Source organism: Hippocampus zosterae, chromosome 18 (assembly GCF_025434085.1).
Source record: "Hippocampus zosterae strain Florida chromosome 18, ASM2543408v3, whole genome shotgun sequence".
NCBI lineage: Eukaryota > Metazoa > Chordata > Actinopteri > Syngnathiformes > Syngnathidae > Hippocampus > Hippocampus zosterae.
In genome coordinates, this window is record NC_067468.1 from 8,888,717 (window position 1) to 8,903,461 (window position 14,745).

Sequence of the window (14,745 nt, forward strand, 5' to 3'; positions counted from 1 at the left end):
GTTCGTTGTAAATACACAAAGTGTAGTTCTCTTTGTTTGAATTTTAGATTGACGTGAACTCGAGAGCTTGAAACCCTTTTTTTCCCCCAAGAATTGTTCTGCTAATGTTACTGCTTGTTGGAAAAGTGAGTTCGGTGGACTTTGACTGAACAACAGGTCTTGTATTGAAAAATTCCGTCGGGCAATATACGATTTAGCTTGTGCGGAGAAATGATGTCAGGGTAGCCCTCGCATCTTTACGTTTTTCTGCCCATTTGAAAATTCCTGCTGTGACTGTAGGATGCAGGACAATGTGCCAATTTGTGGCGAAGCAAACTCTCAAGCGTTTTCCTGCATTCCTCAAGGGCTCCTGAAATTCTTGATGTCAGGCCAGCCTGGGGGAAGACATTTATTTGGAATCATATATGATCATTTCAAAGGTAAGAGACCACGGGGAGGGTCATCCACTACACAGCGGGAGCTTGGCGCAAATCAGAGAAGGTGTGTGTGTGTGTGTGTGTGATTTAGGTAGCCTTTCATCACATTTTGAAGATCTAGCAGTTTAAAAAAAAATTGTGGAAAAATTCTTCACTCCATTTTTGTTTCATCTTCTATCCCCCCCCCCCCCCTCCACCATGCATCTGAGACTCCTATGTGGTTCTGTTTGCATTCCATGCATGATCAAGGTAAGTGTAGGCCAATTTGCACACTTAAGCCAGACAACTGTCAAGCTTCGGTTTCATAAAAGCTGCTCGTTAACGAAAAAAAAAAAAAGATGATAGCTTACGATTGATAAATAGCAATAAAGCAACATCTTGACTCGTGGCATTGATTCGGCGAACAGGGTCCCGGTGCCTCTCTCAAGTCTGCAGCGTAATTGGCCATTTATATTTAATCAGGGCACTTCTTCCCTCTCGCTCGCTTCCCTCAGTGCTGAGAGAGGCACTTTACGGCACCGCGTTCGCCAACTTCCTTTTAACCTGCTCATTCATAATTCACGCCGCATCGTCCACCAAACAATAATCAAATAATAATGTGACGGCTGATTAAACAGCTAAACCACCACTTTTTAATGCGCATTTAAATGCATATTTGCACAAACATGCCTGGTAAATATCTAAATGTCTAAAAAAAATGTTTTTTAAATCATAATAAATTGAGAGCAATGTTTTGCAGCTGACCGTTGGTCGCAGCAAACTTATGAAGCTTAATAAAACCGTAATTAGGCAGCAGATTTGGTGTGGCTAATCGCAACGAGAATGTGGAGCAGTAGCTCTCACTTTAAATGATTGCCAGCTTTTATTTGGGGGTCTTGGGGCCCCGCCCCATCAGCTTATTCACATTGCTACTTAGGATGGAAAACGTCTCACTGTGGCATTTCTTCAAAAGCAGCGCTTTGCAAAAGTTTACTAATTTGCTCCCGCCTGGCCGGGCCGCTTCGATTCTGTCGACAGGGGATCGTTTTATTTTTTTTCGTAAGTGTACAGCGTACCTCCTTTATCACACTTTAGTGTGCCAGTATGTTTCTATTTCGTTTCAGACTGAAGTGTGGCCATCACTATTTGAGATCTTGGGCTCTGCAGGGTGTTTGGGGTGTTTAAGATGCTTGCAGGTTGACATTGGGTCAACCGGCAAGAGGTTTTTCTATACCAGACTGCCATCCGGTGCCAGTTCGAGAAGCTTTATGGCCGTGAAACTGCTGCCATGCATCGCACAACGTACGCTATCCTTGGCAAGTTTCTCGAAACTGGATCTGTTCTTGTTCTTCCATGTTGAATGGCTGACTACTGCCACTACAGATGAACACACTTCTAATCACGAAAGCAGACTATCACACAAAGGCAAGGAACATCCATCCAGAGGGCATCACTGGAACTAAGCAGTAACAAAAGCTTGCTCCAGTGGGTGCTTTGGCAAGTGATAAAACTTTCCTTCATGTTGTTGAGCGTCATCACCATCCTCCCTTGAAGCCTTTGAAAAAGCTAAAGTTGGTCCTGGTAAAGCTTTATGAACTGATCTTATGTTGATGCTGAGTTGCAGTGCGGATCGTCGTTCCCTGGCTTTGCACGATGAAGTGTTTCCATCAGCGGTATCAACAGCACCGTGGTTTGTCAATATGCGATCCTGTTTCATGAAACTTCCTACGGAGGGCGTCAATTAAATTACGTTGCTGCAATGCGATGGCAATAAAGCTTCTATACTTGGTGGTAAACGTCCGAGTGGAGCAGAAAAACCGCAAAGCCTAAGCTACCAAATGCTGATGCCTCGTCGTCTGTCCAAATCATACCTAAAACAAAGAAGTTGTCCAATGGACTTCCAGGTGGAAAAAACTCTGACGGTGTTTGCGAAAGCACAGCCAATATCCAGTTGAACTGAAAAATAAAGAGCTTGGGGGTTGCTTTTTTTTCTACTTGTCGAGGGTTGGTTGTCTTAATGGAAGGAGAACATTGATTTTTCGGAATAGTTGTAGATTGGGCACAATCGGCAATTTGCCACAATTGTCTATGTAGGCCATTATCGTATTTTTTCACGTCCACGGTGGGTTGTGATTGGTCGTTTGGCAAATTTGGCGATCCATTTTTGGGGGCATTCTCCGAAGGTGGTGCCAATGGTTCGACAAAGTTGTGGAAAGGGTTGTGGTGGTTTGATCTTTTTTTGGGATGTTTTTGTCGAAGGGGTGTGATCGCTTGTTTGATAAAACTTGGAGACAGCAACGCCATGGTAAATCTTGTGCCTGTGTTTTTTTGTCGACAGGGGTGCGATCAGTCATTTGGCAAACTTGGCAACGGTCGGTTTTATGGTCTACTTATCGACAGATGATGTGAATGGCTGTTCGGCAAACTTGTCGACAACGTTGTCGAGGAAAGAAATTTTAAATAGGTGATTCATGAGCTTCTAATCAGCTAATGGGTTAATGACATGAAATCACTTCTTTAAACCCAATTACCTCCCCGTCAGTTACGCAGCTGCACTGCACGTATGCAAACAAGCATCGAAGGCCGGCAGGCGGGCGGAGGTCCCAGCAGTAATCAGTCCAGCAGCCAAGCCGAGTCAGCGAACTGCGAGCACGTGTCGTAACTGTGAGGGAGTGGTCCGTCTTTATTGAGCCAACATGGGACTCATAAAGCACACCGAGGGCCATCCGTTTGCTCACTGACATCAAAACTTTCCGACATTTATCACTTGCCGCTCTCGAGGAATCTTATTAAGACTGTGCCGCTCTCCTGTCGCATTCTCTCCACGACTTCCAAGTAAAGCTGGACGGTGCTCTCCCGAGGAATAACTTGAACTTGTCACACCCCCTTGCTCTTCATTTTCTTTTAGACTGTGAATGCTACGGCCACTCCAACCGCTGCAGCTACCTCGAGTTCCTGAAAATTGTCACGTGCGTCAGCTGCAAGCACAACACCCGGGGCCAGAACTGCCAACACTGCAGACTGGGTTACTTCCGCAACACCTCTGCTGAGCTGGATGATGAGAGCGTCTGCATCGGTGGGAAAACTATGTGTGTGCGTGTCCGTTGAAGAGCAGTTGAGGAAAGGCAAAGACGAATACTCTTGGTGTTTATTCAACAGTAAAACAGACATAAGAGAATTAAACATTTTACATTTGTAATCATAATCAGAACAATTCAATTGAATTTATAGATTTAAACAGTTTGTGTATCATGATTGCGTGCACGACTTAGCCACCGAGGGCCAGTATAATACATCCGGAAGAGTTTCACTACTACTGTTCTAAGTGACTCTATTTTGAGTTTTGGTCATTTTGCACAGAATATATGCCAGTGAGTACTTAATGTCTGTCTGCATGCCTTGCTGCACCATTTGTATTCAAATGCTTGATGCATTTAAATGCTGCCACATAGACGCCATTCGTCAAAAATAATTACAAAAAGCCCCCCAAAAAAGCAAGGATTGAAGTCTTGCCCAATGGGAATTTGTGGGCTCAATTTTGCCACTGTCGCACAGGTTGAAATGAAACGAAAAAGCAACAAAACGCCACCAACTAAACGAGGTCGCTGGTTGTAATCCCGACATTAATGCGCATGACCCACAAACACACATACCAACCGCATTGCTGTCATATTGCGTAATCTCCACTCTCCAGGCCCACTCTACTTCTGGAAATATTTTACACTCAGTCACGCAAGTTTGATTTTAAGCAACAGAGAAGCTGTCAGGAACAAGTCAACTCTTTTGCCTCATGATCAAAACAACAAATTATTGGCGAGCGTCTCAGCAGTCAGCTTCAATGAAAATGTGAAACGTATTTATGGTTTATTACTACTCCAAAGCCTGATGGGGATCACTCAGTCAGGATTTCGCATTTCAATGAAACCAAAGAGCTCTCTGGCAGATGGTCGTATCAGACAGTGCAATAATATTAGCCTTTCTTTGCAGAGGATAATGAATATATGCGTGTGAGTAGTGTTAGATATGCCTACATGTGTTACGTGTTTGTTTCCCAATATCAATTCCTTCAAGGGTCACACCGATGCCATTGTATGTTAGCATCAACCCGAGTTATGTGCTTGTTTCAAAAGTCTGACAACTAATTGCTTACTGAGGAACACACATCGAGATAGCATTGAACAATGCTCACAGGCACAAATATAGTTTGCCAGTTCTCTGGGAACAACAACTGGAGTTTAGTTGTGGATCTTCTCAGAATGTAATTGGGCATCTGAGGACAAGCCCTGACTTCGATGGCAACACAATGTCCAGATTGCTTGTCATGATACAGAAACAATGACTTTGTGTACAAAGGGCACGCATGCTTTAACGCAAGACAACCTGTCCTGAATATAAATAAAACGTGCGCAAGGCGCATCATTAACAAATGTCTTCCCCTCGCCCTCGTTCGCTTCATCCCCGTCAGAGTGCAACTGCAACCAGATGGGCTCCGTCCACGACCGTTGCAACAGCACGGGCTTCTGCCAGTGCAAAGATGGTGCCACCGGGGCCAAGTGTGACGAGTGTCTGCCGGGCTACTACTGGAAACAAGGCTGTTACCGTAAGTGAACTCCCCTCCCTCACTATACATAATATATATATATATATGTATATATATATATATATATAGGGCGGCCCGGTAGGCCAGTGGTTAGCACGTCGGCTTCACAGTGCAGAGGTACCGGGTTCGATTCCAGCTCCGGCCTCCCTGTGTGGAGTTTGCATGTTCTCCTTGGGCCTGCGTGGGTTTTCTCCGGGTGCTCCGGTTTCCTCCCACATTCCAAAAACATGCATGGCAGGCTGATTGAACACTCTAAATTGTCCCTAGGTGTGAGTCTGAGCGTGGATGGTTGTTCGTCTTTGTGTGCCCTGTGATTGGCTGGCAACCAATTCAGGGTGTCCCCCGCCTACTGCCCGAAGACAGCTGGGATAGGCTCCAGCACCCCCCGCGACCCGAGTGAGGATCAAGCGGCTCGGAAGATGAATGAATGAATGAATGAATATATATATATATATATATATATATATACACATACATACATACATACACACACACACACACACGCACACACACATTCAAGTCAGTTGGCACTTGGCAAGTCACATGGCACTTATGAGCCAAGTACGTTTTTGAAGAGGTACTTGGTGTAAATAGTTTGAGAACCACTGGTTAGAGAAGGAGGAGGAGAGGGCGGAGAGGAAGGAACACCCGAAACATGTTCAAAGTGTGTGCAAACAAAGATCCTATGACAAAGTGATATTTACAGAGGGGGCTGGCAGGAGGGGCGTTTGTGTGTCTGAAATGTCAGCACTGCTGCTAGCGCATCCTTCCGGGACCTTTGAGCTCAGCGCAAAAGGTCTAGCGAGTATGCAATGATGCATGTGCTTTGTCCAGCCCCGAGGGGGATAGATCATGTAGCTCATTAGTCGCGTCAGCTGCTGCCTCAATTGATGGCGCTGTCGGACCTTAACCCCATTACAGAGAAGCGCTTTCCTCGTCGAGTGGAGGCGGGGCGGACAGGCAGCGCATTCAACCCGCCTCCCCGAACACTCATTAGACATCCACCTGGGTGCACCTGTTTTGCATGACAGCGTGTCACGAGCAGAGGCTCTGCAGGAGCCTGATGATGATCCTAAACATTTGAATCAGGTGTGTTGCAGGAGGGCAAAATGAAAAACATGCAGGAAAGCAGCCTTGCACTTACATCGCTTTTTATACTACCCTACAAGACACAAATATGGCTTGAAAAAAAAATCCTGACCGGCGTCCGTCTTTCTGTCACTCACAGCTAACGTTTGCGACGAGGAGATGCTCCTGTGCCAGAACGGCGGGACGTGCTACCAGAACCAGAAATGCGCCTGCGCCCCCGAGTTCAAGGGGGTTCTGTGCCAACAGTCGCGCTGCGAGGCGGGCAAGGACTGCAACGCCGCCACCGCGTGGCAGCCCTCCACCACCGCCTTGCTGCTTTGCACTCTGCTCGCCTGCCTGCTCGCCATGCCGCCGCCCCACTGAGCCGCCGCCTGTACACAACCCACGATTGTCTATACACCACTATTGAAAAGTTTGAGATATTTGGATTCAGGGTGGAAATTCAGGACAAACCTAAAATGCACAAGAAACTTTAGAGGTGACTTAGTTTGACCTTCTCTAAAATGACCATAACTGCAATAAGTTTGGTTTGATACTCCTGGCTTAGAGTGTCAGAGAGTGTCATCTGCAGGTTGCAAAAGTGATCTAGAAAGGCTGGAAGAGTTGGAGAAAACTGCACAGAGTATTATAATAGCATTATAATGATTGTGATGCAGCACGACAGTCAGTGAGATACTGAATATCAACAAAATAAAAGAAAAAAAAGGACCAAAAGAGGCAATTGAGCTTAATGCTAACACGTAAATAAATGCCCATTGATGGGCTCACAAATAGCATCAGTCATGCCATGATAATTCTTTAAGCAACAAATACTTGAAGCAATCAGTGGCGCAACATATCAACATATAACAATACTTGCAGGCATACATTCTTTATCCTCTATGAATAACTCATACTTTTGCAGCTTACCAAGCAATTGTGAGCATCTTCATGAATATATTTGTTTCTGTATTATACTGCTCCCAGGTGGTCAAGGTGCATACACCACAATGTCCAGTGAAATGAACCAAAAAAATGAGTAATTTTTTTTTTGTTCTTTAAATATTAAATTATGTCATTACTGTATACCATCAGTACCCCTCAGCTTAGGTCAAAATAAGTTCAGCTGTGAAGGTTCAATTGCATTTTAAGTTCATTCTGAAATTTCACCCCAAAGCGGAAACTTTTTGGTGAATTGTGTGTACACAAGTATGTGTGACCGCAGCACTCACAAAACACACGCACACACACTCACAAGGACACACAAGCCCACTAAGACACACCTCACAGGACTGATGAAGTGTGTGTGCTCAGGTGCCCGATGGACAAAAACATAATGACAAAAAACTAAAGCAAAAGAGACACAGGTGGGAAAAAAAGAATAATATATATTGCATATAATCATACCAACCACTGTTCCCTTTATTCCTGAGCAGGAGCAATGTGCATTAAACCAAAAAAAAAAATTGCAGAATCACCTAAATCATCACTATTTCACTTGAAAATGGAATGGCTGTCAACGCGAGGTTTTTGTTTTTTAGGGGGGCTTGCGAAGAGGCAAGCCGAGACCAGCGCGGTCCACGAGAACCTTCATTTTTTGCCAAGAACAAAACAAAAAAAAAAACACACAGACTTGTACTCTTTCTGCTACATTTTGTGTTCCAAACATATCTTAAGTCCATGTATCTAATGTGCCCACTTAACTGTTCGCTGAGATTCTACATATATTATTATATTATATCATAGCCAATGGGTTACGGCAGATAGATTTAGTCACAGTATTACGGTTGCTGTGAGAATGAGTGATTGCCACCACACTTTAGCCAGACTTAATCTTCGCACAGTATACGGAAAGAAGTGTCAACCAGAGCGAGAATGAATAATATATGGCATTATTTGAATATTTTTTGTAGAAATTATTTTTCCTTTCAGGTTAAAATAAATTATGGAGGAAAAAAAAAAGTGACGTTTGCAACAATCTGGGTGAGCATTTTATTCCATCCATGTGGAAGTTTTGCAGTAAATGAGTGGTATTTGCCTTCTTTCTTTCTTCTTTCTTTTTGTTATCGGTTTGACACTAGCACATTTAGAAGCACATTCTTCTTTGTTTGACAATCACAAAAAAAAGCTAAATGGAAGGAGAGGAAGGCATTGTCTCATTCTCGAAGAACCACATCACTCACCAGGGCTGGCTCACCTTTTCATGCCATACCGACTCAAAGTCACAGATGCAACAGTAAAATATGAGCATGGCACCTCACATGCACGTTATTGTAGTTTATGATGAAAAAAATCATTTTTATCCGATTAGTCAATTAATTGATGGGCTAATTGGTTGAATGCTGAATTCTACGTCTTTTCCATAGCTACATTAGCGTTCACGTCTGCACAAGCATTGTTGTTATTTTGGCTATTTGTTTTTCATTGTTTGTTTTTCAGGCTACATAACGGTCTTGTTTTGTCAAAAACAAACATTTTGGTCAGGTCACAATTTTATCAAAATTCACATGCAAAGTCTACATATGTCCACTTCAACCGGTGAAAATATCAAAACAATTGCCACCATATTTGGGATTTTATCGGCATTTGGCCTTTTTTCTCTCCATAGACGGACAAACGACTGGTCGAGTGGCCTGGCCTGACATGGAACACAAGCATGTCTGACTTTTAGTGGCATTTGTGTTGTCATAAAGGTGAACATTTCCCCATCGGCGTCAAGTCTGTAAATATTCCAAAATGCGGCTTAATTCGTGATCAACCAGAAGGCTGTAGCGCCTCAAACAAAGCACATACAAGCCGTTAATACATTGTTAAACGGCACACGAGCGAGACGTCAAGTGAATTAATTGAAAGTGTCAAACGACCCGGCGCCTCGAGACAAAAGCTGTGACTAATAGACAAAAGCTGTGACTAATAGTCGAGCAACTGTTTGTCGCCACAATAAAAAGGAATTATCAGATCATCACATCACAGTGCCAAATGCAATTTACGATGCCTACTTGCGATAACCCTTGAAATTGATTGGTGGCAATGGGTTGCTTGGGCCTCGGAAGAATAGGAAATTTCACCAACCTGCTTCCTGAAGGGCTTTTCCACAACCACCGAAGGACGTCAAAGATGTTTTTCCTGAACGCAGCTCCGAAGAAAGTCACCTCCAACTTAATCCAAGTGACGTAACGCTCAATTTGTATTGTTTGACGTCCAGTGATCGGTTCTTCGTCGGGGATGTGGTCCAGACCTCGCCACAATGCGTGAAACCTGCAATATAAATAATGTGTGTTCTCCCCCTTGCTGTCAAGAAATACAAGGCTACTGTAAAAGACGAACCTCAGAAAATTAAATAATCAAGAAGAGTACAGCTACCTGAATAAATCTGCTTAGGTACACTAACAAGTGTTTCTAGTTTACTTCCCGGCACTGATAATTTACTTGCCACTATTTTTACTCATTTTTGCTTTGTTGTTGTGTAAAGTATCTTCAGAAGCGCTATTTAAAGTAAATTAAATGCATTAATATTACCGGTATTAAGTACTTAGGTGACATCACCAACAGGAGCAGGAAAGTTTTTTTGTACATAAATTTGGCGGTCGTCACTTGCTTCCGGGTCGAACCAACTTGTCCAATTGAAGCTCCTCCCCCAGCAAGCTAATTAGCGAGCTAGCTGTCCATCCGGTATAAACAACGACAAATCACTCTGACGCCGTCTCACTCTTTGAAAAAGAAAACGGGACGAGATAAATGATGCCACACAGAAACGTTTGCACCCAAGTTAAATTGTTTTGGAGCAGCCTCTCCCACAATAACTAAGCCACCAAGTGAGACGAAGCCATTTTTTTCAGTTTACAGAATTACTCCTTATGTACAGTACTGTACAGTAGTCCCCCCATCAACCCAAACTTTCTGGTCTGATATCAGATGTGGCCCTTTGCTCCTTTTTTTCCATATATGTTTTCGGGCCCCTTATTTATTTCACTGGGTAGTTCATATCTGATCATAACCAGTAGCATAATTACATGTAGCTACCCCTCAAAGTGATCTATTTTTTAAACATAGTTGTGCTCTTTGTTGGAAGTACCCTCTGACCACATAACAAATCTTGAAGCAAGATGTTGCTTTTTCTAAAGTACAAAAACAACAACCATTAAACCCACAGCCGGTGTCAACATGTTACAGGCAAATTTGAGGCGTCGCCTGTGAAAAAAATAACTGATGTAAGCTGCACTCATACACCCACATGTATGAATATTTCATGCGCAGGCTGAGCTGATGCTGCAGTGCTGTGAAAAATAATATGCATATTCCTCCAGTTGGCGTCAAAGGTTCGCTCTCATTCAGTCAGGACGTAACGCCTGCACTATTTGGCGAGCCTCTCTTCTCCACTCAAGGTGTCGGAAGGAAAATTGGAAAATTTCTGGTACATTTCCACGGGAAGTTAAAATGGGGAACTTTAGAAATAATTCAAGTTGTATACTTTCCATGTAGGGATTTTTGGCAATTTATTTTTTTTCCAAGTGGTTTTTAGTGTTCGGAATTCAAGCCACAAACTCAATTTTAAATGTCGGCAACTTGGCAAGAGTCGTGATGATCTAACTTTAGAAATAGTATTGTACACTGCATGTATTGTACCTCAAAGTCACCGGATGGTTGTTTTTAGAAATCGTTCGTTGAGTTTTTATCAGACAAAACGTGATTTTAAAAAAATTTTGCCACCAAGAAACACACAAAATGTTATTTTAAAAAAACATACCAAAAAAAACTAACTAACAATCCCACTGCATTGGATTCTGAAAACTAGTCAAATTAACAAAATGGAGTTACCGGTAAGTGTCTGATTAGAATGTGAGGTGGTTAGTCCATGACGGGATTAAAAATGAGGTCATGACATGAAAGGTCAACACAACCTGAGAAAAGGAGCAGCAGTAGTGGGACAGTTAGTTTCAGGTGCCATATTTGGACGTCCCCTTGGGACAGGTGACCCCTTATTACCATCCTCATTAGGATGATGGGACAGGCATGGAACTTGGCCTTCCTATTTGTACACAACAACTCAATAGACCTTCGTTACTATTCTGGGTTGCTGGCACAACTCCAAAGTGCTCGGTGACAAAGGCTGTCAGAAGTTAGTTTGTGACAGGATAAAAAAAAAAAAGAAACAGAATGAAGGCAAAATGAAGGACAACAAAAAAGTGGCACAGGGAATATTTTATTTCCCTTCAATAAAAAGAGCATTGCCAAGGGAAGGAAGTCGAGTTTATGAACAGAGAACTAAGGACATTTAAGGACTGTGCAGAGTAAACATCCTCAGCAGTGACATTCTTGCTGTCAACGTCACCTGAAGAGCGGCTGAGATTTGGTTTTCTTCCTCACGCGTGCCAGCCCGAACATGAAGAAACCGTCTGAAACAAAGAAGCCGCCTTCTCTTCGGGGAAAGCCAACAAAGGGGTTGTGCAACACAGACGGAATACCGTATCCTGGGTGATGCGTTGCAAGGGGTGACATGACAGTAACTCGTCCGAGATCCTGGCATTTCCCAGGACACCATTTGTTGTTAGAAGAAGCCTAGAATGACTCGCATCCAATTACTTCTCAGTGTCGTCCTTAGAAAACACCATGTAATGGCAAAATCCTCAAAAACTGCTTCAAGTGTACAGTGGTGTCTTGAGATGATAGTGTAACAAGAGTCACATGCAGATATTCTTTATCCTCTCTAAAAACTACTTCGATAGAAGCTTTCTGAGGACCTTCATGTTTATGCATATATACCGTATGTCTATACTGACCTTCTCAGACACACTGTTATTTTACATCTGTATGTATAATGCACCAAATGACATACGTGCATTTACAAACACAAGCAGGAACTATTGCAGGCCTATATGGAGCCGAAAGGCTCAAAACCGAATTGGTTGTCTCAGGGACTGCACAAGGTCTACAACTTTGGAGTTACGGCGCAGAAACTTGCCTGTGACTGGCATCTTCCAACTTTTGCTACACGCCCAAAGTCGAGATACATGAGTAAAGAGCTTCACGAGACTTCTCCAACTATCCGAGACTTTAGATATGCAAAAGGCTTCCGAGGTTAAAAAAAAAACAGCGGGTGGGCATTGAAAATTTCTGATTGATTGGAGCGCTTTTGAACATTGCTAAAGAGCCACGAGGGGCACGTATATGTAATACACCCCAGTTAAGATGTCTCAAACTAATGAGAAATGTCAAATCCACTTCAGATGGATTCAGTTTAAGTCCACTACGGTGAACCCTTGTTTATCATTACATTCCAGAACCATCCAAAAAAAAAAAAGTCCACCATTTTCAAAGAACACATGTTTAGACCCCCCTCCCCAACCACACTTTCAACACCCATTAAAACACATAAACTTGTTAAAACTCAAAATGTTCAACAGATTCACGTAATTTGTCAAATTAATATCTAATAGCATAATGCGAACAAAATGAGACCCCCCCGCGCCTCCTAAAATGGCTTGTAGAAATTAGCATATGGTAGATGTTATAGCAATTATAAACCTTCCAACAACTGTGGCGAAACACGGAGCAGTAACGCATGCGAGCAGTGCATGAAAAAAAACTTTATATACTGTATTTAAACACCAAATTGTCCAATCAAACTACCGTATATGATTCCATCTAAAAAATACCCACTAGCTTAATTCCAACTAATAAACGTATCGTCTCACAATAAACATCAATAATCATGGCCAAAGATGTATATGATAAAATTAACCAACAGCCATTGCTTTCGTAGGCGTAACAAACAGGATCGAAGAGGATTTGATATTCAATAATCTCCAGAAAACGCTAGGCTGTTTCGCTCTGTTCTGTTCTCTCTTAACAAACAGCGTGGACGGTTAAAGCTTCTTGCTTATTTGTCTTTAATCGGCATAACTCTGGAAGCACATGTACGGAACTCAGTCTCGTAACATCGAGAAGAACACACGTCTCTCCCGGTTCCCTCACCCAAAGCTGTCCCCCTAGCAACAACTCTATCTAACAATACTATTGTTACAGGCTGTGTTGAAATATTTCCTGTTTTGATTCTTCTTCTTTAAAATCTACAGTGTCAAACAAAATAATGCAACATCGGGTGGTCAACGTCTAGTGAAATTACACCCAAAGCAAATGAAAGCAGAACCAAATCGTTTTAAACGGTACAAAAATGTTTAATGTCCTCTATTTTTAGTATTCTAATAAATGTTCCTGTTTTATCTACCCAACAGTATCATATTACCGGACAGAGTGTATGCTCCATGGTATTTGCCGTGTGTGTGTGTGTGTGTGTTGTGGAAATAGAGGATAACAAGGTTACTTGTGTAATCTGAGCGCTTCGCCAGCAGGCCGCCTCCGGGACGCCTAAGAGCGCCATCTGCAAGCAGGTCTGCTTTGCCGTTTGTCCCCACTGACGGTGAGGGCATGTTGGACCAGACCTCTGCTCTATCTTTAGCAGGATGCTAAATTATGAGCGTATGGCATTTTTGTACGGAGGTGGAGGGATCCAGAGAAGGGAGACACTTTTTTTTTTAATCTAAAAATAGAGTAAAGATTTTTGTCACTTATTTTTTTTGCTGCACTTCAATGTGTGCTGAACCTTCTGGTGTACATACATCGGCCACTTGGGAGCAGTATAATAGAGACATACGGCAAGATGTCGTAAGATGCAATTATTATTTTGGGGGGTTTTGGGAGGGGATTCTGATTATATGCCTGAGTACTATTAAGAGAAAAGACAAAAAACAAAACAAAAAGCATATGACTATACAGAACAGATAATCTTGCAATTGAACGAGAAGACTGCTGCAAATTTTTCCACAGGACTGTAAAGGTGTTTTCCACATGCTGTCTTTTAGGCCCTCATTATATCGAGAAAACTTTCACAGTTATAATCCCAGACAACAAGAATCCTTTCCAAAATGTTCTCACATAGCTCATTAATACCTCCACCAGCATTTGTTGTATTCCCGCTTGCTGGAGGTCGATTCAGAGCTAGTAGGATTAGACCTGAAAATACGAACACTCACCATTTCGGAAAGTTGATGAGGGGAAATAACTTTGAGGATTTCACATCAGCATCCCTAAATAACCTCTTTAGAACAGCGTATGTGATTTAAAAGAATTGTCAGATACGTTTGGACTTTTATACTTGTAATTTTCGCCAAGTACGGCTTTCCGGTACTGTTAAAATCCACACAAGGGATGGATCGTGTCATTTTCTTTATTTTTTTGGAAGATACCTCAGAGAACCTGAGATCAACAAATTTCTATCTTCCGTCGCTACATGCTCCAGTTTGTTTTGTGGAAATGTTGCGGTTGGTTTGTTCATCAGGAAGGCATTTATATTTATCAGGGGATTTTGATTCTTGAGGCACGCCAGTGCAATAATCGCACAAATGTGAACCGATGCCTAATGCAAAATTGATGAGGGGTGAACTTTTTTTATTTTTTATTCCATGAATATGATCACGGAAAGCTGGTGGTGCAGAAAGAAACAATTACAGGACTGAACAAAAAGGATCCAGCCAACCATGTGACCTTTTGCACGGAGGACAATGCTTCGTCAAAATGGATGCAACATGTGATTGCTATCGGCCAATAGGTTAAGAAAGGGAACATAGCAATTTTTTATTACATTTTTTAATCAGAGATGCAAGTACACTTTTTTTTTTACAT

General features: G+C 42.5%; 1 protein-coding gene across 8 annotated transcripts in view; it reads left to right on the top strand.

The window, feature by feature from the left end:
* ntng2b (netrin g2b) overlaps positions 1-8,025 on the top strand; it is a 54,040-nt gene extending 46,015 nt beyond the window's left edge. For 6 of the 8 annotated variants that reach the window (XM_052050558.1, XM_052050559.1, XM_052050563.1 and 3 more), the window contains 4 exons: positions 345-419; positions 3,304-3,471; positions 4,861-4,995; positions 6,224-8,025. In XM_052050558.1, coding sequence (XP_051906518.1) covers positions 345-419; positions 3,304-3,471; positions 4,861-4,995; positions 6,224-6,447 — 602 coding nt within the window. In that variant the 3' untranslated portion in view covers positions 6,448-8,025. Of the gene's footprint in view, positions 1-344; positions 666-3,303; positions 3,472-4,860; positions 4,996-6,223 lie in introns of those variants that run through there. The other 2 variants (XM_052050565.1, XR_007959798.1) reach the window with 2 other exon arrangements.
* Positions 8,026-14,745: the final 6,720 nt, after the last annotated feature.